Below are 21,197 nucleotides of genomic sequence, written 5' to 3' on the forward strand. Positions count from 1 at the left end.
TCACTATCTATTAACTGCAAATCAATCAGTATTTCCATTTTGGGCAAAACATAGCCCACTACGTAAATACTGCATAGTTTGCTGATCTCGATGTTATTACAACACTTCTTTTTAACTTAAAAAAAGAATTTCTGGGCGTATTCATTATTAAAGTTACTGCTTTAAAATTTATAAAATAAAAAGTATCGAAGTGCAGATCTGCATAATCAATAGATAAGTAGAACACTTACTTTTATATGGAATATACCCCATATTACATATTTGAATCGTACACAGTAGTGTAATGATAACGGTATGATCCTTACAGATCAGTTTTCACAGACCATATCTATTTGCACATTTGTAATAATCATTGTCGGGTTTGGGCATATTATACGCATATGTCAAATTAGGTTAGGTTACATGACTGATTCTCGGGACAGAGGTTTTGAAGGATCATAATTGGGCAGCCTTTAGATAGTTAAATTTCACATTTCAAATCTCAAAGAATTAAGGAAGCATATCATGCTACATTTCTTGCGCCCTCTGGGTGTCACTGGGTTAAAGTTTGTAGAGTTTTTATTTTGTATTTCCTGTGTATAATTGCAACCGTGCGTACGAACAGAAAATGAAAGAAATCGAGAAAGTTAAAAATTAACACGACATCACGACATCATTTAACACTTGGTCGTCTAAGAATCGGTACGTTTCAATCTTATTGTGCGGTGTGTGCTTAAAATTTAGGGTATAATAAAGTAAAACCTTTAGAATAAGAAATATACGGAAATAATACATTCCTTATAAAATATTTATTGTGAAAATGTGTGTTAGAATTATAAGGTTGTGAATAAAGTGTAATAATTTGGTTTGCATGACATGAAGGAAACTAATATTGAGAAATTGAGGCCGCCCTCGCTGCAGCTACATTGTCTGCGATATGCCAGCAAGTCAATTGCAGTAGTATTGTGTCGGTCGGTCGGCAGCGCATTCGCGTTGGCGTATATGCCGACAGAAGCGGAGTGTGGGCTAACACAAATACAAATGCAAACATGAAAATGGTAGACTAATAAAACATGTGAAATGGACAGACGGAGTAGCAAAAAATTGACTTTAACTATTGTGAGATCTTAGACACTATATTTTTGATTCACAAATTTTTGACAAGATGGCGATATTTTGAAAAATGATCAGTGGTTTGCAGGAATGAAGATTGGGCATTTCATAAAGTAATGGCAACACTGATGTTTCGTACGTGGAAGTTTTGTCGGCTTTGGATGTGTGGTGTATGTATGTCGCGGTGTTTTTGACTCAGTTTCCGTCTGCGTCAACGCTGGCGTTAAGTGTCAACGATGCTGTGGAAAACACGTTTTTCCTTTTATATTTTGTGTTCCAAAATGCATTGACAGTCAAGAAAAATAAGAATTTCACTTCGTGGGTGCGATAGATAATTAACTTGACAAATACCCGTACCATACCAGTTGTATATATGTAGTTCATTTCATTAAGAATTTAAAAATATGCCACGCGTAATATTTGTTAGGATAAGAGGCACTGATAATGTGAGCCTAAATAATTTATGTACCTACAATGTGGCTTACTATGATAAAATATTGATAACCTTTTGAATTCATAGGCTTTAGGACTTGGTGCCGCGAAGGACAATTGTTGCTGTGTCCATTTTAAATCGTAATATGCATTTATTATTTATACGTATATGATTAGATGGAATAAATTTCTAATGAAAATGTATCAGAAAAAATCACGCCCACATTTACGCAACAAAAATAAATTACACTTAAACTAAAACTTAATTGTATAATTAACTATTAGTTTATCCATTAGATTACTGCATTAGCGTTAAGGTTTCTCAACCTAGAACATGTAAAGACTAAAAATTGAAATGAATTTGATAAAACCAAATCGTTTGATTTATTTTCAGTAGAGGACAACCCAAGTTAACAAACTGGATTTTTCAGCAGAAGCAGTTAAATAGGCCGGATTTTTGGAATTTACAGTACAGTAAGTTTGTGAACATTATTTTAAGTTCAAACAAAAACTAAACTTGTAAACAAATTACTAGAATAGCCAGCCGCTATTAATGCTGAAAGTATATAAGAATGTAGTTTCAATGTAGTTTGGCTCATATGTGTATTTCCTTTCATGGCTTTGAATGCATGGGTATCTTGGCAGATAATGGAGACCGATTCCTTTGGGATTAGATAACTGTTATAACAACAACAGATTCCTTCGATAATTTTAGTAGATTATACATCAATAGTTTATACTCCTTAATAATTTCAAAATATACGTCACAATTAGGTTCTATAGAGTTAGAAACTTAAAATATGGGCGGTTTATCTAGAAAGAACTCATATCCATTTACTTTAATTTTAAAGGTAATTTATTTGAAACACTATACAAAAAAGTAACGTAATTTGTATACACATACATAATGAGTGCTTGGGCTTGAAGTATTTTTTTAGGATTTAAATATTTCATATACGTTATATGTTATATACAATTTCTCACAATCTACTTGTAATCTATACTACACAATTTAATTGAAACTAAAGAAATTAGTGATAAGGTTAAAATATGAAAGTTATAAGAACGATTGAGCAGCACGAAAAAGTGAAATATTGCGTGCATAAAGAATGTGGGGGAAAAGAAAAACACTACACGCGCTATCACTGACTGGCTTGCGCTATGCTTTACCTCTCACAGTTGCTGCCATGATCGTTTCGATCAGAAGTTTCCAAATTCGTTAAACTGTGTTGAATAGCGCTGACACGTCGACAAAATGTGTTTTCGGTGCTGCTAGCGCCAAATTGCTGATAGTGTTGGTTATGGTGGATGCGTTGTATACAAAATTAGGAGAGCTGTCTTTCGAAGCCATTGTATTTTCTACACGACGAACTTTTATGTATTTCAATTGAGTAGACGTACGATGGCTTCACACACACCTCAAAACTTCAACTTGATGAATTCAGTAGTTTTTAATAATAAATCCCTTAGCTGATGGTAAAACCAAAGAGCTTAGAAAAGTGAAAACCACGCTAAGTTAGAGTTAAGTAGCTTCAGTATTATATTAATTACATTATTGAGCGCAGTTAGTGGTAGCGTTCGTAAGAGTCCACTGAAGTAGTAAACTGTTAAAGAAAGTTAAAGAGTCCATCATCGCGATCCATGTTATCTTTAAATAACCATACAAACACATGTGTATACTCCACGAGTATGTTATACCGGATTTGTTAATTCGATGCGGCGGGGAACAGCGCTGCTATTTCAGCTAAACGAAAGCTCGGCAAGTGTCGTTACGACGATGACGACGGTAGATCCTATCCGGTTTTTCATTATTTCTCCACTGCATTCTTTTGACACATTTTCGTACCAACTTGAAAGTACAACAACTATGACTTAATTTTATTTAACCACTGTTAGTTGCTCAACTGCTACTCTATAGTTGTATCTCTCGCCAACAAATGCCTGTATTGTATGATTTGTCGACAGAAGAATGTAGACTAGGCGAGTTGATGGCGTTTGGCTTTCGGTATTTAAAATACAGGTAATGAGTGAGAAAAAGCGATATAAATAAAAAGCACTTAATTCAAGAAATCTAAGAATGACAATGGCCCTATCTGCAGTTTGTTGGTTGGTTAGTTGATATTGAATTGTGTGGAAGGTTGTTGCTTGATAATGGTTTAGTTCAAGCATTTGGTTATATCTGAAACGGAGAACACCCACTGCCGCACATACATATTTGCTGGTTCCGTTGTTGGTAAAAGTTAGTCAGGCACCATTTTCATTTTATTTGACCATTGTGGAGAACTTCACATTTTAACACCTTTGCTAGATGAAAGGTTATCGTTTAATTCAATACAATTTGTATTTGGTCTCTCTTTATGCTGATGATCGTTATGAATCCCGGTATTAGCAATTCAGAAAATGTGAAAATTATTTTCCTTTATGTCTATAATTATATGATGATTGTTGGGTTTCGGCATATGTATATATGTATATTTTGTCTATCAGTTATCTGAAAAGGTCTCATCAGTTAGAAAGTCAGGCCCCTCAATGCAGTGGATGCGGAAATGCTCAGTAGTTACGAATAAATAAATATAAAGTGCTTATACTCTTTTCTCTAAAAACCAAAGTACTCAACATTTAAATGGTTTTCGCAGCCTGAGAAAATTTTAGTTTTTACTAGGATTTTAGAAACTAACGAAAGCATAAGAAGTTGAAGTTTTACGCTTACAAATAATGGACTGATAAGATTAGATATCAAAAGGAGTATAACCAGATAACAAATACTTTTTGCGTTCAAATGCTAACGTTAGGGCTGGTTTAAGCCTATAGAATCAAATTATAATTTAGGAATGTTACTTTGAGCGATGAAATGTGGCAAGACCGTATGCCATGTTTTTTATACATATGACAGTAATAATTGCATGCTTTCATAAATAAATTTTTATTAGAAATACAAATGAAGAACAAATTCAATTGATATCTGAAAACATAAATTTTTTATAGTGGTACTGTAACGACTTGGAACGAAAAAGGACTCTTCTCTTTTTTAAGTAATGCAAGCAGCAGTGATGGAGGAATCAAACGGTATGTATTAAATCAAAAACTTTAACATGAAATATGTTTAATTTTTGCTATTATTAAATATATTAATTTTTTTACAGTAGAGACCGTTGAACAAACAATCACCAACAACCAACAAGAACATGCCCAGCTCGAGCAGCCATCATCGCCCACTTCTGTCGCTACGCCGACAAGCACCAACAGCGGTAATACCAGCAATGCAACACCAACATTTAGTTATGATGACCTGTTTCCGGCATTGCCAGCGAATACCGCCGCACCACTTAGTAGTAACGCCGCTCCACCATGTGTTCGAGTGACCACCACACAAAAAACTCAGGTAAGCATCAAGGCAGTAAGACTAGCAATAAAATAAAAATAAAATTTCTCAAGCATTAATGTGTTTATACATTCTTTTAAATGATAGGTGTTGCATGTTACTGGCGAAGAGCGAAAAACTACTGAATCGGATAAATTCGGTGAAGGGGAATCAAGACGAATTTGTCAGCAAATTTCAAAGGATACCGGAGCTCAAATTGAGATTGCTGGTGGCAAGAATCAATCTCTAACCTTCCTAATTAAGGGCAAGCAAAGTGAAATCTTAGATGCTCGTCGTCGCATTCTAATGCATTTCTCTACGCAAGCTAGCAAACTGGTGTCGATACCTAAAGAGCATCATCGTGTCATTCTGGGTAAGCGTGGTGAACGTTTGCGTGAATTAGAGCGTGTAACCGCAACGCGTATAAATATTCCCTCTCAAACGGATGAGAGTGATAATATCACAATTTCGGGCACTAAAGAAGGTATCGAAAAGGCCGAACAAGAAATCCGCCAATTGTCGGCTGAACAATATAAGAAATGCTCAGATCGTACTTCCGTACCAAAAGTATATCATCCGTTTATTGTGGGTCCTAACAATGAAAACCTTACCAAGTTGATGGAAGAGACTGGCGCGAAAATCAATGTGCCACCACAATCGGTGCAAAAGGATGAGATTGTGATTTCGGGCGAGAAGGATGCAGTAGCTAATGCTAAAGCAAAAGTGGAAGCCATTTACAAAGAAATGGAAAAGAAATGCTCCACTGTTAGCGTTGAAGTTGCTAAGTCACAACATCGTTACGTTATCGGTCCAAAAGGCTCAACGTTGGCGGATATTCTTCGCATCACTGGAGTTTCAGTTGAAATGCCACCGACGGATTCCCCATTGGAGACCATAACATTACGTGGACCGCAGGTGGCTTTAGGTAACGCGTTGACCGTTGTTTACCAAAAGGCCAATTCGGTGAAATCGGTTGAAATCGAAGCGCCTAATTGGACACACAAGTATGTTATCGGTCGCAAAGGTGCCAATATGCGTCAATTGGAAGAGGAATGCCCCAATGTGAATGTCTTCTGTCTAGACGACAAAATCAAACTAGAGGGTGATCCAGAACGTGTTGATCAGGCAACAACATATATTAACGACATTGTGCGCAATTACTTAGACCACTATACGTATGTGGTGATGACCGTAAACCCATCCTACTACAAGCATATCATTGGCAAAGCTGGCGCAAATGTAAATCGTTTAAAGGACGAACTGAAAGTGAACATAAATATTGAGGAAGATCAGAATAACATACGTATAGAGGGTCCCAAAGACGGCGTTCAACAGGCTCAGCTTGAATTACAAGAAAAAATCGATAAACTGGAAAATGAAAAGTCAAAGGATGTTATCATCGATCGCCGTTTGCATCGTTCGATAATTGGTGCCAAGGGTGAGAAAATACGGGAGCTGAAGGATCGTTATCGTCAAGTCACTATTACCATACCAAGTCCTCAAGAAAATACAGACATTGTTAAGCTACGTGGTCCTAAAGAGGATGTCGACAAGTGCCACAAAGATTTGCTGAAACTCGTTAAGGAAATTCAGGAATCTTCTCACATCATTGAAGTACCCATCTTTAAACAGTTCCATAAATTTGTTATCGGCAAAGGCGGCGCTAATATTAAGAAAATACGTGACGAAACTCAGACGAAAATCGATTTGCCAGCGGAGGGAGACACGAATGAAGTGATTGTTATCACAGGAAAGAAAGAAAATGTTCTCGAAGCCAAGGAACGAATTCAAAAGATCCAAAATGAGCTGTCCGACATCGTTACTGAAGAAGTTCAGATTGCGCCCAAATTCTATAATTCTATTATTGGAACAGGCGGTAAATTGATTTCAGCTATAATGGAAGAATGTGGCGGTGTTTCCATCAAGTTCCCCACCAGCGACTCTAAAAGTGACAAGGTATGTTTCAGTTGTAAGGCATACATACGCACATTTCTTTTGATTTATTAACTTCTTGTATACTTTTGTGTTTTAAACAAAAAGGTAACAATTCGCGGCCCCAAAGACGATGTGGAAAAAGCCAAAGCCCAATTGCTTGAACTTGCCAACGAACGTCAACTAGCTTCATTCACTGCTGAAGTGCGTGCCAAGCAGCAGCATCATAAATTTTTAATTGGTAAAAATGGCGCTTCCATCCGCAAAATTCGTGATGCCACCGGTGCACGCATTATTTTCCCTTCCAATGAAGATGAAGACAAGGAGGTCATAATAATCATCGGCAAAGAGGATAGTGTGAATGCCGCCAAAGAGCAATTGGAAGCCATTATTAAAGATATTGATCAAGTTACTGAAGGAGAAATATCTGTCGATCCCAAGTACCATAAACATTTTGTTGCAAAACGTGGAGAAATCTTACATCGCATAGCCGAAGAGAATGGTGGTGTTATGATTTCATTTCCACGACCTGGAATCGATTCTGACAAGGTTACATTAAAGGGTCCCAAGGATTGTATTGAGGCAGCGAAACAGCGCATTGCCGAAATAGTTTCAGACTTAGAGGCGCAGGTCACCATTGAGGTAGTCATTCCACAGCGACTACATCGCACTATAATGGGTGCGCGTGGCTTCAAAGTACAACAAGTGACCTCTGAACATGATGTACAAATTAAATTCCCCGATCGCGATGCAACTAATCCCGTTGAAGGCTTGATAAATGGCACTAACAGTAATGACGAAGGCGGTGATGAAAATGTCGAACCTATACGCGAATGTGATATTATTCGCATAACCGGTCGCATCGAAAAATGTGAAGCAGCTAAGCAAGCTCTGATTGATTTAATACCAATCGTCAAGGAGCTCGAGGTGCCCTACGATCTACATCGCACAATCATCGGTCCCAAAGGTGCCAATGTTCGTCAATTTATGTCCACATACGATGTGCACATAGAATTGCCGCCTAGCGAAACAAAGTCTGATCTGATAAAACTCAGCGGCACTCCGGCGCACGTAGAAGAAGCCAAGCTAGCTTTAGACAAAATGATTGAGGAATACGAAGCAGACCGTGCGGATCGTGAGCTTCGTTCATACGAGTTGAAAATCGATGTTGATACCCAGTATCATTCGAAATTGATTGGCCGACGTGGTGCTGTCATCAATAAGTTGCGTGCTGATCACGATGTTCAAATTTCGCTGCCAAAACGTACTGATCCTGATCCACGGATTATTACAATTACTGGCTACAAAGCCAACACCGAGGCCGCGCGCGATGCCATAATGGAAATTGTCGGTGACTTACAGGATTTGTATCGTGAGGTCATCGAAGTGGATGCGCGCATACATTCGCACATTATTGGCCATCGTGGTCGCACGATTCGCAAGATTATTGAAGATAATAAGGTAATTTTATTATTTTAATTGCTTCATTCCTCGTTCTTTCTTTTTAGAGTCCCTATTAGCTTCGTTGTTGAATTTCAATATTTTCAATATTTTAATTTTTGTTTCTCACATCATATTTTGGATTTGCAGGTTGACATCAAGTTCGCCTCTTCTGATGAAGCTCAAACTAATCCCAATGGTGTAACAATTATTGGCAAAGAAGAAGACGTCGAAAATGCTAAGGAAATTATACTCAATATGGCTGAAGACTACACAAATGAATACTTGGACAATTTACCACCATCACCACAACCTCAGACTGTGGCGGCATTCTTACCTGGTGGAAATGAGAATGGTTTTGTTATTAAAAATGCACCGTGGGAAAAATCTAACGACAAGCAAGGCAAGAGCTCTGCTCCCAATACTCAGTCGCAGGAAGATTTTCCAGATTTCGCAGCTGGAGGCCCCATACCCTTAGCTACTCCCTTAACATCAGCATGGGGGCCGAAAAACTAAATGAAAAAGTAAAATCCAAACCGAAACTATATATAAAAATAAGTATATAAAAAACCAACAAAAAAACAGTAAAATTGCCAACGCATTAAAACAAACTAAAAACATGAAAACAACAAAACATAAGCAAACGGTAAAGTCTTAAACTTAAAAAAGTTAGAACATGTTGGAACACGTACACACAAATGCTCGCATATATAAATATATATGTATGTGTGAGTGTTAAATCAAAGGTTGTCCATAGCGTTTTTGTTCTAAAATCAAATATGTGTTATAATTTTACATATTCTTTCTAGCATCTCTAGAAATGAAATACTAAAGTAGGAAACTACATCCCACATAAAAGACAGCAACGAAAACAAATTGTATCAATGAGAATGTTCAATATGTTTGATACTTGTAACTACAATATTTGCAGATTAAAACCCATTTAATGTGTGATGTATACAACAAGTTGTTAGTGCAGGTATGGGTACAACATATAACTATCCAGAAAAAGGTGATGTTTGAAAGTACTTGATTTGTATGTTTTCATAATCGGTTAATTTTGTTTCGTATTCAATAGTTTATACAGTGACCGTGTATCGTAATTAATACATATGAGAATATTTGGTCGTATATATTTTATCATTGTATAAATAATTTATTGCTTTTATCGGTCTATTGAAAGCACCTAATGAAAAGGGCATTTTGAACTGCAAACATACAAACGCGAGTATATAGCATTACTATATACACGAGTACGAAATTTAATATAATTTTGTTTTTGCTAAGTGGGTTGACCTCTGTTTTTGCCAATCGCCTTCTTAATGTACGTTTTCCATCCAATTACACCAGCATGCCTGTCAACCGTTGTTTGTGTGTTTACAAAAAATTACGTTAAACTGAAATCCCAAAACAAAGTGAATTTTCAATTATTTTTTCAGACACATTTGTGTGTTCTTGTGTGCATTTATGCACGCGTGAAATATATATATGTTAAGCTAAAACTTATGTATGTTCGGATATATGCATTAATCTTCGTTTTTTTTTACTTCTAATGACTTTAAAACAATTTAAATTCTATTAAATCATATGAAATTTGTACTCTTGCGAAATCGAAGATTATAACATGCTGCTAACTGACTTTTGGGTGACATGTTTTATATGTAGCAAAATATCTACATCTAATTAACAATTCAACGAGAGCATACAGTTATTTAGATGATGTACGTATGTACACGCAAAAATAATTATTTTAATGAAGGAATAAAAACGCAAATGGTTTTGGTATTTCCCAACGTTCCTTGTATTTGTTTTTGAAATGAACATAAAAAGTTACTCGTAAGAACTTATACGACAGCATAAATAAGGTAAATGGCAATTTTCTTTCAATTTAAAGTCTTATATTTTTTTGAGCGATCCAAAATTATGTTTTGTCATGTCTGAAGCATTACCATAATTAAATATTAATCATTTATATAGATAAACGTGAATATATTTTCTTGTATAGTAATGCAATTATATACTCCTTTGAAAATGCAGCCATTAATTTAATGCCTATGAAATGCTGTTGGGGTCTCTTTTGCAATATCAAATGAAAATCACTTTTTTTCTAAATCTTTTCAGTAGTCCGTACATTTTTTTTGCCCTTTTTATGTACTTCTTTTTTATAAGTCGAAACACTTTATGTTGTCATTTATAAACATGTGTTTAACAAAAACAAATACCTCTTAAAAATATCTCCATAAAAAGTACATGAAAAATATGAAACTGCAAACTTTATCCTGTGCAATTTAAAGTCTTCATTTTTCGGCTTATAGTTTTACAATTTTTGCGATTTATTATAATTATGATTTTTTCTAACGCAATTTACACAATTATATAAATAATGTTAGTTTTTTTTTGCAAAACTTAGTTAAGGAGCAACAACGATTTTTTAATTGCTTTGCAAATACTAAACATATATTACATACGTTGAACTCCTTAATATATATAAATACAATTTATATTATTAATTGAATATAAACAAAAATGGAAAAGTTAGTTAAAATAAACAAAAAAACTATAAAACTAATTTTTATTTGTGTTTTATTTTTAGTTTCATATTTTCACCAATATATGTTTGTAATTTTTTATTTACAGCTGCTATATTGGAACTTTTGATTTCAATTATTCCCCAATTACTTACCATGCACAGTTAATTGTTATGATTAGAAAATAAGATTTAACGGTAAAACCTGACGTATTTTTTATATGTACATTTAACATGCAATACTAATCAGTTATTTTGCAAATTACATTAAATTAAGTAACTATACTAAAATAAAATATATAAACAAACAAATCTATGTACATATATTTAAAATCCACTCATGTGCATATTATACATACGATTTGTAAATATATACATCCATATAAATATATATTTTCCTATATATCAGACAAAACTGAATATAAATAGATAATAACAATTAAGTAAGATAATAACATCACTAACAGTTGCAAATGCGTATACAGCGATTAGATTTAGAAGTATTGTATAACCAAGCAAAAGATAGTAAAGTTGAATTTTGAGATTTCCTCTTCCTTTGTGTTAATGATTTTTAAGGAGGAATATCTCATAATCTTATGTTAGATATGACTGTGGTGTTTGAAACACTGAAATATTTTGAGTCAACAAGAACAGAGGCAGTAAATGTCACTACTAATTATAACGGCATAAAATCTTATGTTTATATATACACCATTAATAGAAATACAAACTTATATGAATTCAATACTTGGGATCTATACAAATAGATGAGTGCTAATCGGTTGCAGAAAAATATTATTTAGCCAAATTTTTTATGAAAAACAATATATGTATGTCATAATAATTATTCTATGTATGTTATTTAAGATTTTTTTAAATCTAACTGATAATATTTTACTCTAATCGATTAGACTCAAAAAGTTTACTAATAAAAATGAAACAAAAAGACACAACAGCAACATGCATAATAAAATAGTTTTAAACGTTCATTTACGTTGTAAGAGGAATTAAAAATTCTGAAATTTTTTATATAAACCAAAAAATTTAAGAGTATATACATATTTATAATAAATTCTAATTCGTAAAAATAGATATTATAACAGTAAGTTCACCGTGTTTCAATTTATATTATAGGCTTATAGTTTTACTTACTTATTCGAAGTTTAACATTTTCGTTTTTGAGTCCCTATTATGTTATATATGTATATATATATGCTCATAATACTTTTTTAAATTAACCGTTTGACTTTAGTTAACAAACATAACTTGACTTTTCCTGAGCAGTATAGAAAAGCATACAACATTTTTTCTCGTCCTCTGTATTAACTTGATTTATTTTAGGTTGAAGACACCCTGTTCAATTTTAACAGAGAAGAATTCGCCGTGTTTTTAAATTTGCCTAAGAGCCAGCTGTTTAATTTATTCGTTCAACTGAACTATAACAACGAGTGGACACAAAGCGATTAGTTTTATTCGTTGATATCTGAAAAATAGTTAATTTTTATCAAGAGTAATTTGTTCAACTTCGAAGAAAATCTGGAAATAAAAATAAGTATTACTGTTAAGTAGTTTCTTTAATAGAAATCTTCGCAGAGATATTATATGCAAAGTCCAAATAACATTCGCGAACAGAACGAAACATCGTAGTACTTGCCAATAGTCACAACGAAGATGGAAGATCGTAAGTGAATTTCTCATTGTAAAATATGAATATGTTTGACTATAAGTTGTAACAACTGCTATATAATACTATTATTAATGTATGATAATATATCGGATTTATTCTTAAAAAATGCTCAATATTGCATATACATGTGCTTAAGGCAGTGAGTCACCTAGATGTGGACCGGTCAAATCAATACGGTAAAAATATATGATATGTTTTACCGACATGTCCGACCAGTATTCTAAGACAAAGCTGGATTTTCTATCTACATTAATGTTTAAATATCAGAAAAACTGATAGCATTTAACAATATAGAATATCTACAACGACGTGGCATATACATATACGAGTATATATATTTCTGTCACATTGTTTTCAACTACTATCAGTAATAGCGAAAAGGCATAGTAAAAGTTATTACTTATTATAGCAGAGTATATTTGGAATTAAGAGTTTGTCAGATTTGTTTATTGTGAGCGTCGTCATCAAAATAAATAATAACATTTCTCGACGTTTTAAAACCAGCGACGTGTGAACATACAATCAATGCTTTCTATGCATTTGTGCATAGTCGAATGTGATATTTTACCTTCAAAATGTCATATCCATGTTCACTAAATATTTATCCGACTTATTTTATGTGAAAAATGTCAGATTCACCTATGAATTTTCAAAATCATTCTATGGCAAGCCCTCAAAAATTTTTTATAGGAAATTATTTACTTTTGTACCTATTTGGGTATTAAGCAAAACCTGTTTATTATTCAATATCAGTTTAGGAAAGCCTACTGATATCAATGATGTGAAAATTTGCGTAACATAATCTAATTGGAGTTTTAATATTTATTGGGGTAAAGGTATGGTTCCATTTTCAATATAAATCCGGCTATACAATTCGAGTTGTTCTATTGCAAAAACATTGTACAATAATACTTTATACTTATATACGGTTGATGTAGCAATTAAAGATCTATACCAGTGTACCAGTGTGAGGCATGAAAAATGAGGCGATTTTCGTGAATTTTTTTTAAGAGAAAGTACGCGATTGAATATTTCTTTGAACGTAATAAGGTATATTTTCAGCTATATTTTAAGATTTTTTTTTACAAAAATGTTGAAAAATAACGGAGTTATGGGCTGTCTTCGGAGGTGCCAAAAAAAGTGCCCCAACTGCTGGAATGATTCCGGCCGAATGAGTAGCTGAAACAAAAAACTTTGAAAAGTTTATTAAATTTAAAGATATTTCCTATACAATGAACTACGATCTTTGAAAAATATCAAAAATTAACAAAATGGCGTAATTTTGAAAAACAAAAAACAGTTTTTTTTTTAGGAAAAAAATGCTTGCTTTCTTATTGCGAAATTGACAATTTTCAATCAATCAAAAAGATCGTAGTTCATTGTATAGTAAATGTATTCAAAAATACTCAGTTTTAATTTGAAGTTGATCGGTCAATTTCTGGTTGAGTTATGATGCCAGCAATTTTGAAAAATGTTGTTTCGAGAAAAACGGGTTTGAAGTTTCACTTACATATACATATGTATATGTTTGCACCTTCGAGCGGTCGCTCTTTAGAACGCTGCCGTCCGAAAACTATTCAAGATACGACCTTTCCGATTTCACAGGATATTAACGTAAATATATTCTATCGAAAAAGCAAATAAAAATTTTTTTTTTGAAAGTATCACACTGGTATAGCCCCTTAAGTACGATTTTCTTAAGTGTGTCTTAAGAATGTGAAGACATTATCGTTCAAAATTAAGATCATATTAAAATAATTCATTAATTCATATAGCACCCTGCCGAAAAGCCCCCTCTTCCATTTCGAATGCAAATTATCAAATATTGATCAATTGAAATTACTTTTTATATTTCATGGTTTATAATGGTCTATTGGCTTACGTACGCATGTTTTGTAGGTTGCTTTTTGTTAATGATTACTATAGACACTAGTATACCAGATACTGCGTGTTGCTATAGTTTGCTGCTGTAGTTGCCCAGCTAAATGGCTGAGTCATCAGTTTGTTGTTGCCGAAGTTTGCTTATGTGGTAAACAGATTTGTTAGAGGCTGGTTCTATTCGGACGATTATAATATGAAGTTGCTGTTACGGTTTATATACCACAGTACCAGTGGCAGTAACGCTAGTCGGCAGCATTGTGAACGTTGGATGACTGAAAAGAGCTGTGGAAGTTGCTGACACAAATTTGTATTTTGCTTTGTTGAAAAGTTTGCGCTTTTCTAGTCATATTTTCGTTATTTTCTATCTGCTATAATCTTTGCTTTTATTGCAATATGTGGTTACTCAGTTAGATTTTAACCGTGAACGCCAACGGACGAACATGAGCAAAATAATTTAAAATTGAATCGTGGATTGAGTTCAAAATGCTTTGTTAACCTAAGTTTGAAGTTAAGCAAGTGCAATATTAGCTATAATCCCGAAAATTAGTATACGGCTAAAATGAAAATATAACCGTCCAAATTAATTTTGTGTATTATTTCTATATACAATTAAAATACAGCAACAGCAAACTTAAAGCTAAATAAATAAAATTTATACCATAGGTTACATATGTACATATGTATATGTATATATAGTAGCAAACAAAAAAGCTGCCACATGCTAAGACTGCTTCAATTAAAAATGTTTCTTTTTGAATAATTGAAATGTGATATTACAAATAAGCTACGATCGCTGAGAAAAGAGAAAGTGTGTTGTGTTCTGTTACCTTTTCCGCAACTTTTGTGGCTCAGTGCTTATTAATGTATATGTACACTGCATATAGCCCGACTTATTACATATTAAAAGTAATTTCACTCTGCTTTTGCCGCATGAGCTTACATTTGTCATTGTTGTTGAAAACATGACAGACTCCGAACCGGTCAGTTTGGAGTTCATCGAAGATCCGTACCTGCCCAAATTGGATAATATCACAACTCCATCACTAGATGAGCCTACCGAATTGGATGATCAATTGGTGGACTTGGCCGATTGGACAAATGAGACTGAACAGTACTTAAGGGATTTAACACTAGATCAAATTTTTTACGATGTAGATTCAGATTATACGAACACACTTGAACTTCAGGCTGTCGAAACGGAATTTATAGCAACAAAACTAGCCAATCAATTGCCTTCAACGTCAATCGCAAAACGCTTCCGATTACGATTCTTTACGAAACGTTCAATGCGTGAGGTTAAAGTGACGTTTATTGATTTCTCTAAACCATATTTAGCCAAGATTTCGAGTAGTGAGAATTATAAGAGATTCCTAAATATTGGTTCCACAATTACCAAAGGTACGCAAAAAAAATATATGATCGCCGTTTTGCTGGGAGCTAGATTATTTGAATTCTTGAAAACATGTACTATAAGTCTTTAAATTTTAATTAAAGAATATATTATTTACGAATGCATTTTAAATTCATTCTAGCAATTGTAAAAATATTGAATAAATTATTTTCTGTTATTATTTATTACATTTTAACAAATAAAAAATATTAGCAGCATTAAGTATGTATATAACATAACAGTAATCATTTCCTTCAATGCCTTCTGCAGATCATAAACATTTATTCAAAATATTTTAAGTTTTCGCAAGAATTTTTCCTCTAGATTTTTCTCTCTTTACTAAAATCAGCTCATCCGACTTGTTTCCATAAAAAATTTGTTTGCTATTACAATAGACCAGGGTAGCTACAGCTATAGCTAACGGAAAAAACGAATTGAAAACGAAAGATAAAATAGAAAACATTAAAGACGATCTGAGGTCAGGAAAAGGATGGGGAGGGTGTGGTTAAATTTTCAAAGGTTAAAAACAGCTTATTTTGATTTCCGGCAAAACTAAGAGTCCTTTAAAGGAAAGTTATATGAAAATGTTTTAGATAAAAAAAGATCTCAAACTTTTGAACATTGATTTTTCTCACATAATTTCAAAATTTGTGTGAAAAATTCAATAACCAAGTTTTTGCGTTTTTTATTTTTATTTGGTACAAAAAAATCTTTCTTTTATTAAATTTGGTAAGAACTTACCTTCTTATGTCCTAAACACACTATATTAATTTTTATTTAAACATTCTTCTTTGCTCCTTCTTTCTCTTAGTTTCGTTGCAAATAAAGATAGGAGGTACTGTATATTCCCTATATTCTTTTTCTTGTAAATTATTTTTGCTTTAATGTTTTTTTATCTTTCATTTCCGATGGGATTAAACTGACTATGAATTGCATTTTTTTTTGTCATTTTCAAAAGCTTCTTGCGTAGGTTAAAATCATTATTAAGCTTTTATATTTATTAATAAAAAGTTTTCGATTTGATTTTAATTTTTTTCACGATTGTTTATTCCATTCCATTTTGTCGCTTTGTATTTGTTATATGTCACTGTCGTCACAGGCCAGATTTGTTTTTTTTATAGCACTTTACCAAGCTAGTTCAGCGTTTACATGAATCTTAAGGGAACTTATTATGAAACTATGCTTAAAATACATAAATATTATATCTTAAAGTATAAACACATTTTAACCGATTTTCAAACTTTTGTTTTTTTGTCTCGTTTTTCCGAAAAATTCTTTGTGCAAAATCAAAGTTTGTAAGTATATAACATATAATTATGATATGCATAACATGTGCAACAAAAAGTTTAGTTATTTGAGTATTATTTGCTAAATTAATTTAATCTTCAGCTTATGATAGAGTATTCGAGGAGGTTGTCTTCCAAGGAGGTACTTATAAGACTAAATGAACTCACTTAAGAAGTCATTTAAGCTTACATAATTAGTTTAGAATTTTTTCTTTGATTTTCCTTCAATTTGGTAAACTTTGTTATTTTTGTCCAAATGGGCTATTTATTCATTCATGTAAATAAAATAATTCTAATATACATACATATACATATATTTGTAACCAACAAAGCCTTATAAATTTGTTTCTCAACAATTACACATTTTCCACAATATAGATAATACTTCAAAATTATCGGAACCGGCATCTCCAGTAGCATCTGTTGCGTCCGCTGATATTGCTGCCGAGTTTGCCGCACTCACCGCAGAAGAGCAAGAGAAGCAAAGGGCCGAATGGAGTCAAGTATATTGCCGTTATTAATGTCAAGGAGTTGATCGGAAAAACTTTCTTAGTACATTATGTAAACAGAGAAACGATATTACTTTGAAATGATTCTGATTTTTAACAAAATTGTACTAAGATTTTTTTCTTGTCCCTCAATGAGTATGTGAATATGTAACTTAGAGATTTTTTTGTAGGAACTTGCTCGCGTTGAAGAGGAAATAAATACATTGCGTACAGTGCTGGCATCGAAAACGCGACATGCTTCAGATTTGAAGCGCAAACTGGGAATCACTATGTGGAAAGAGATTACCGACGATATGAATCAAGGCCTGAAGAATGTAAAAGAAAGTTCTGTGTAAGTTTGTTTATACACTCCGCATTGCCATTTTATTGGGAACTTCATGTGTCTGTACGTACAAGCGTATCATCTCTTTACCGGATCCTTTTTTATAAAGAATGATAAAGCTACAGGCCTCCTGGTTATGTGAAGTTAAGGGATATTATTGATTACTGTTAATCCGTATTCATATTGAGATACAAAAAAAAAAAAATTGAGGATATATGTGTTATATTGTGCGTTCGCTTGAAGTTCCTAATAAAATGCAAAAATTACAAAATTTTATAATGCTACAAAGTGAATGAGAATACATACATGCATATACATATATTTTTGTAGCTTGTTCTTTTTTAATGAATTTAAAATTTTTTACCTACATTCGCGTTATGTAAAAATAAATGTTTATATTTATTCTAATTATAATATAATTTTCAACCAAAGCTTTTAAATAAATATATATTGAATTAGTCTTTCAATCAAATTAGTAAGTAACTATTTTGTATACCTGTAAATGAATTGTATAGTGTAAATTATTAAATCTGATCGAAAGATGTGTGTATATATACTCATATTGTATTTGTTGATAAATACTTATTCTGATTAAGTTTATGGATTTCTTTATTAGATACTCGTACGCCATTTTTAGATTGATTTAACATTATTATTTTTATTTATTTTATTTTTGGTTGCATTTTAAGTTTTCAAAGTGTTGAACAAAGTGTTGGCAATCTTACGAAGGCCGTGCATGATGCCCCAATGTAAGTAAAGCTTTCGATTATTTCATATTTTATCTTGTCGTTGTCGTCTTTCATGCATTGATTACATTTTATTTTTGTAAATACATATTTTTTATCATATTAGTATTAATCTTGATTTATAAAACCCATAAACTCTGAAAATGCCAATGACTTTAATAAATAAGGTGGTTAAATAAATTATTTATGAACAAGTTCAATGTCGATTGTGCTTTCACTACATAAATTCCAATTGTAATTGTTGTAAAGTAATTTTTATGTATTGAAATATGTACGAATATATTAAAAAGGTTTAATAATATTTAAATGTATGTGTATTATCTTTTCTCATATAGTTTCCAACGTACCGAATCGGTGCTCAAGTCCACATCGGAAAAGACCGCTTCAGTATTTGGTAGTATAACTAGCGGCATAACATCAAAATTTTCACAAATGAAAAACTCGGATTCGATGCGTTCGATCGAAGAGAAGGTTGGCTCAGCCTATGAGAATGTTAAAGTAAGCTATGAACACAACAATTTTTTGTGCCAACCCCATGCGGTAACTATAAACTATTTTTTATTCCTACTTATCAAATTAAAAACAAAAACACAAATTTTCTTTTCAATCAACCTGCCCTTTACTTCATACTTAGATAAGTCAAACATAAAACACCTGTGACTTAACACTTTTTCTTAAAATTATTAGTATTTCCTAGTGTTTTAATATTTCCATGCTAATTTTGAAAGCTGTGTTTTTACTCAATATGTTTAGCATTGGAAATTAATCCATTGAATGCTCTGTTTTTATTGTTTTTTTTTTTTCAGGTACACATTTTTACAAACAATAAATCAGTAGATATCCTTGATTATTCGGTTAACCTTGGGAGGATTAAAAAATTTGTATTATTTAAGCTATCGAGTTGTAGGAAAAATTATTATTACAATTTTATAAAGAAATGTTTCACGGAACGATAGAAGTTTATACTAAATCATTGAGGCGACGTGGGAGACAAAGTACAAATGTATTATATATGTATAAATGATCAGTATTCTGAGTCGATTTAGTCATGTCCGTCCGTCTGTATATGCTCGAACTATTCCCCTAAGTTTTTGAGATATCGATCTGAAATTTTGCACACGCCTTTTCCTTCGAAAAAGCTGCTCATTATTTAGAACCGTCAATATTGTACCACCACAGCATATACATATAGCTGCCATACAAATTTATCAATTGAAATTTAGTCCTTGTACGGAAAAAAGTTTTTAAATTAGCGAGACTTCATAATGAAGTTTTGTGTTTAAGGTCATATTGCGTAATTATGGTGGCAATCCAGGTGGAACCGGGTAATAAAGGATCAATCTGATAACATTCCACTATCAAAATATATACCTTTAGATTAATTATGTAATTGTAAAAATGTGCATGCTTTATTTTTAATGCTGTGTTTTATTGACTAACCAATTGCTTCTCTCTTTCGTTTCATGTTTAATCTGCGTCAACTGAATATTTATAATTGTGGCGTACCTAATGTAGACAAGAGTATCAACTTCGCGTTCGGGTTCAATTAACAGTTTCCCTGATGCCTTAAATGAAAACAATTCGTCGTCCGGCCTGAATTCGCCCACGGAGTCAATAACAAAATAAGTTTGAAATTAAATTGTGTTGCGGTTTTTAATTTTCTTCAATATATTAGCTTTTAATTTGAAAAGAAAAAACACACATACACATACAAATATATACATATACACATATTAGCAAGTGGAATATTACTTCCCAGTTTTCCTTCCTTTAGTGTGTTGCAAATTAGCACAGAAAAATTACATACCACTAATAATGTAAACACCAAGTAAGCCGAACATGATTTTTTTTTACACATATTTGACTTCAAGGCTATTTGAATTCCAAAGCGATACAAGTAATAAAATGCCAACAAATAAAAATTTAGTTATGAAGTTAACTTTCGCTAATGAATTTTGAATAACTTTATTTGCAATTTATTTATAATTTTTGATATCGGTAAAAAATGCGATGAGTTTGTTATGTTTTGAACTAAAAACTAAACATGGGATGCATGTACATTTTCTGTGAACCACTAATTGAACGATATATGTATGTTCTCGATTTTAATATATTAAAATTTATTTTTCTTGTTCATATGTTTCTTTTCTTTTCAATTTGAAATATTCTGTTTTTCTTTTAGGCTTTAACCCATTTTATCCAATGGCGTTTATAACATTTCATTTATACCTTGAATTTTTCCTTTTTACACCAAAATCATAATTCGACTAAATTTATAAATGCTTATTTGAAGTCACTGCTTGTACGTACATAATAGAGTTTTGAAGAATTATTAAACAACACAGAAGTTATGAGATGTTTTTAAGTGAACCGATCTATAGCTTTTATAGAAATATATTTCTAAAAAATTCTGTATCTCAATATTCCACTTTACATATTTACAATATTATTAAGTGTATTTTTGCTAAATAAATAAGTAAAAATTATATTTGAATGTACATGAAACGTAAAAAATTATATATACACCTATGCATACATGAACAATATTAGTTTGTGCTTTTTTCGCTAATTCAATAAAAAATTAAATAATGA

The 21,197-nt window shown here is 32.4% G+C and overlaps 2 protein-coding genes across 14 annotated transcripts; both read left to right on the top strand.

Annotated features, from left to right (window-relative positions):
• Positions 1 to 609: 609 nt before the first annotated feature.
• On the top strand, positions 610 to 10,826 carry LOC105230575 (vigilin). Of its 6 annotated transcripts, none has more exons than XM_011211411.3 (7): positions 610 to 681; positions 1,922 to 1,998; positions 4,510 to 4,590; positions 4,668 to 4,906; positions 4,994 to 6,841; positions 6,926 to 8,278; positions 8,408 to 10,826. In XM_011211411.3, exons 3-7 carry the CDS (start codon positions 4,560 to 4,562, stop codon positions 8,771 to 8,773), a joined length of 3,837 nt encoding a protein of 1,278 aa, XP_011209713.2. In that variant the 5' UTR covers positions 610 to 681; positions 1,922 to 1,998; positions 4,510 to 4,559; the 3' UTR covers positions 8,774 to 10,826. The 6 variants fall into 6 exon arrangements, with proteins under 6 accessions (XP_011209713.2, XP_011209714.2, XP_049317327.1 ...); XM_011211412.3 differs by having other exon boundaries at positions 4,671 to 4,906; XM_049461370.1 differs by having other exon boundaries at positions 657 to 724.
• Positions 10,827 to 12,217: 1,391 nt separating this feature from the next.
• On the top strand, positions 12,218 to 20,356 carry LOC105230574 (tumor protein D52). 8 transcript variants are annotated; one of them, XM_011211408.4, is made up of 6 exons: positions 12,218 to 12,465; positions 17,407 to 17,531; positions 17,708 to 17,868; positions 18,549 to 18,608; positions 18,941 to 19,103; positions 20,121 to 20,356. In XM_011211408.4, the coding sequence occupies exons 1-6, from the start codon at positions 12,456 to 12,458 to the stop codon at positions 20,229 to 20,231; spliced, it is 630 nt and encodes a 209-aa protein (XP_011209710.1). In that variant the 5' UTR covers positions 12,218 to 12,455; the 3' UTR covers positions 20,232 to 20,356. The 8 variants fall into 8 exon arrangements, with proteins under 8 accessions (XP_011209710.1, XP_011209711.1, XP_011209712.1 ...); XM_011211407.3 differs by having other exon boundaries at positions 12,235 to 12,465; positions 18,941 to 19,145; XM_011211402.4 differs by lacking the exon at positions 12,218 to 12,465 and adding an exon at positions 14,501 to 15,750 and having other exon boundaries at positions 18,941 to 19,145.
• The last annotated feature ends 841 nt before the right edge of the window (positions 20,357 to 21,197 follow it).

Source organism: Bactrocera dorsalis, unplaced genomic scaffold, assembly GCF_023373825.1.
Source record: "Bactrocera dorsalis isolate Fly_Bdor unplaced genomic scaffold, ASM2337382v1 BdCtg026, whole genome shotgun sequence".
NCBI classification, from domain to species: Eukaryota; Metazoa; Arthropoda; class Insecta; order Diptera; family Tephritidae; genus Bactrocera; species Bactrocera dorsalis.

What these genes read in the sequence shown, in the direction of transcription:
- LOC105230574 (XM_011211402.4), top strand. Translation starts at nt 15,315, where the DNA reads ATGACAGACTCCGAACCGGTCAGTTTGGAGTTCATCGAAGATCCGTAC. An exon ending in AATGTAAAAGAAAGTTCTGT is followed by an intron (nt 17,869 to 18,548) that starts GTAAGTTTGTTT and finishes TTGCATTTTAAG; the next exon opens with TTTTCAAAGTGTTGAACAAA. An exon ending in GCCGTGCATGATGCCCCAAT is followed by an intron (nt 18,609 to 18,940) that starts GTAAGTAAAGCT and finishes TTTCTCATATAG; the next exon opens with TTTCCAACGTACCGAATCGG.
- LOC105230575 (XM_011211411.3), top strand. Translation starts at nt 4,560, where the DNA reads ATGCAAGCAGCAGTGATGGAGGAATCAAACG. An exon ending in AGTGATGGAGGAATCAAACG is followed by an intron (nt 4,591 to 4,667) that starts GTATGTATTAAA and finishes ATTTTTTTACAG; the next exon opens with TAGAGACCGTTGAACAAACA. An exon ending in AGATTATTGAAGATAATAAG is followed by an intron (nt 8,279 to 8,407) that starts GTAATTTTATTA and finishes TTGGATTTGCAG; the next exon opens with GTTGACATCAAGTTCGCCTC.